Raw genomic sequence first — 2,967 nt, forward strand, 5'->3', positions numbered from 1 at the left:
TTAAACTAAAATCTAAAAATAAAACCTAACTCAAAATATAAATAAAATAATTCCTCTGTCATAGTCCAGATACACTCTCACACGCTCAAGCTGCTGTTTAACACGAACACCAGAACCTGAAGACACTCTGTACTGATCAAACCACACAAACCAGACATCAGTGTTGAAGAAACCCTGTCCCTTCCTCTGGTTTGATGCTGTAGTTACTCCGAGACTCCAGCATGAACTCTGTTTAACCTCCACATCCCAGCAGTGTGTTCCTGAGTTAAAACCATCTGAACCCAGAACACAGTCATAGATGTCAAACCTCTCTGGGTTATCAGGAAGAGGTTGTTTGTTCCAGCTCCATTTCACACTGGTCAGGTCATCAGACAGAACCAGATCTGGATGAGCCGTGTTTGGATCCAGAATCACAGGAGTTGATGAGACACAATCAACAGCTGCTTTTATTCCAAACCACATTCACTTCAATCGTCTCAATCGACACACATCAACACATCACATCATTCAGATCTGAGACAAACTCAGACACCCAACATATAACAGATCCAGAAGCAGATTGCTGCTCATCATTTACAAAAATAATCAACTGGAGTCCATTATATTAAATATATCAGATCATAACTGTATCTAGTGATCTACAGCTGTAATGAAGATGACTCTGGATTCTGTTTCCTCACCTCGATGTGTTGAACTGTTTTCTCAAACTCTCCTTTCATTTCTTCATTGTGTTTCAGTTTCTCCTGTAATGATTTCAGTGCTGTATTGAGCTCCTCCTAGAATTGAGAACAAAAATACATTAAAAACACCAGATTACAGTAAAAAAAGAAGAGAAGACGAGACAGTGATATGATCATATAATGCTGTGCAAAAGTTTTTGCACCCATCCTGATTTCTTGTTTTTGTGAACATCTCATACTAAACTCATTCAGAAATTAAAACCTGCCATAAAACAAAGAAACCTGGGTGAAGACAAAATACCAATGATATTTAGTGAAGCAGAGAAAGTTATCCAATATCTACTGGACCTGTGTGAAAATGTGTTTGCTCTGTAGTTATTAATTCCCCAAATCTGTGAAACTGCATTGATAATGGAGCTCAGCTGGACTAAACACAAGCAGTCCTGATCAATCAAATCAACTCATAAATAGGACTTTTCAACAGCATGAAGCTAAAAAGTAAAAACAAAACTCATTTATCTCACCTTATATGATGAAACCATTTCATCAATGGGCCTGAATTTATGATTGTCGTGTTTCTTTGAATTAACACACACTACACACACCGGCTGTTTGTCCTCCAGACAGAAGAGTTTGAGTTTCTCACTGTGTAAACTGCAGATCTCCTCAGATCCTGATGAACGCCTCTCATTTCTCTCCTTCAGGAACGACTCGCACAGGTTTTTTAACACTAGATTAACTGGAGGATCATGTTTTGAGGATCTTCTCCTGCAGACGGGACACTCCTGAGTTTCTTTGGTTGTCCAGAACTGTTGAAGACACTCTTTACAGAAACTGTGACTACATGACAAAAGAACAGGAGTCTTGAAGATCTCACAGCAAACAGGACAAGAAAGCTCTTCTGCAGATACAGTTAGTGAAGCCATTTTCACTGTTCGAGCTCCAGCGATCTGAACTTTACTTTCACTTTCTGAACGATGGTTTGAAAAATTAATCAAGATCTGCTGTCGGTTCACAAACAAACGTCTCAAAAATTCTTATTTAAAGCATGTTTCTTCCTTCTTCGTTGATGGCTGATTCTTTATGGCTTTTGTCAGTAGAGAAGAGAGTCAGTGTGACAGAAAGCAGAAATAAGCGTCAGTCTCTTCCTGGTAAGAGCTGTAAGAGGGAGGAGTTTATCAGCAGGTGTGTTTAAACAAGTCAGACAGGAACACTATAAAACCGTCAATAAAATACACAAATATTCATGTAGCTGCGTCCCATTGTGAAGGGTGCGTGTTTTGGAAAAAAATATATTTCCACAGCCATATCACCCTGCAGCCCAAGACTGGTCGCCCACTGAAGCTAAGCAGGGTTGAGCTGGTCAGTACCTGGATGGGAGACCTCCTGGGAAAACTAGGTTGCTGCTGGAAGAGGTGTTAGTGAGGCCAGCAGGGGGCGCTCACCCTGTGCTCTGTGTGGGTCCTAACACCCCAGTGTAGTGATGGGGACACTATGCTGTCAAAGAGCACCGTCCTTCGGAAGAGACGTTAAACCGAGGTCCTGACTCTCTGTGGTCATTAAAAATCCCATGGCACTTCTCGTAAAGAGTAGGGGTGTAACCCTGGTGTCCTGGCCAAATTGCCCCCCTGGCCCTTGTCAATCATGGCCTCCTAATAATCCCCATCCACTTGATTGGCTCTATGACTCTCTCCTCTCCACCTGTAGCTGGTGTGTGGTGAGCGCACTGGCGCTGCTGTCCTGTGGCTGCCGTCGCATCATCCAAGTGGATGCTGCACACTGGTGGTGGTTGAGGAGAGACCCCCCACATGATTGTAAAGCGCTTTGGGTGTACAACAATACACAGTAAAGCGCTATATAAATATATATTCAGCGCTTGGATACTGCAAACAGTCCAACTGCAAAGGCCAAAAAGGCCAAATAAAACTCTAAATGAATAGCATGTTACAGAACAGTCAAATACTGTAAGTTGTGCGATTGTAAAATCAGGGTCAATGAGAGATTCATTCTGTCTCAGCATCATGTCTGTGTGCTTGAGTCCGGCCTGAGGACTTTGTCCACATCACAAGTAATGCTGTCTTTTCTGCTAGACAAAGAGAAAAACCCCATCCAGCCTTGATACAGTGTTTCTCGATTGCTAACACACAATTCATGAAACAATTCACCAGTTTCTCACAACTATAAACACAATCTCAAAGCTACACACAAACTTGTGCAAACTTCAGACTTCCAGCTCAAAATCAAATAGTTTAGTCAAAAACATGTTCTCTTTTGTCAGACTCAAACT

General features: G+C 41.8%; 1 protein-coding gene across 1 annotated transcript; it reads right to left on the minus strand.

Annotated features, from left to right (window-relative positions):
- Window positions 1–638: 638 nt before the first annotated feature.
- LOC107676177 (nuclear factor 7, ovary-like) lies at window positions 639–1,612 on the minus strand. Its single transcript, XM_016470694.1, has 2 exons — window positions 1,205–1,612; window positions 639–776 (listed from the first exon to the last, which is right to left on the minus strand). Exons 1-2 carry the CDS (start codon window positions 1,604–1,606, stop codon window positions 639–641), a joined length of 540 nt encoding a protein of 179 aa, XP_016326180.1. The 5' UTR covers window positions 1,607–1,612.
- Between the last annotated feature and the right edge of the window lie 1,355 nt (window positions 1,613–2,967).

The sequence above is a fragment of the Sinocyclocheilus anshuiensis genome, unplaced genomic scaffold, assembly GCF_001515605.1.
Source record: "Sinocyclocheilus anshuiensis isolate Anshui unplaced genomic scaffold, SAMN03320099.WGS_v1.1 scaffold3751, whole genome shotgun sequence".
In the NCBI taxonomy this organism is placed as follows: domain Eukaryota; kingdom Metazoa; phylum Chordata; class Actinopteri; order Cypriniformes; family Cyprinidae; genus Sinocyclocheilus; species Sinocyclocheilus anshuiensis.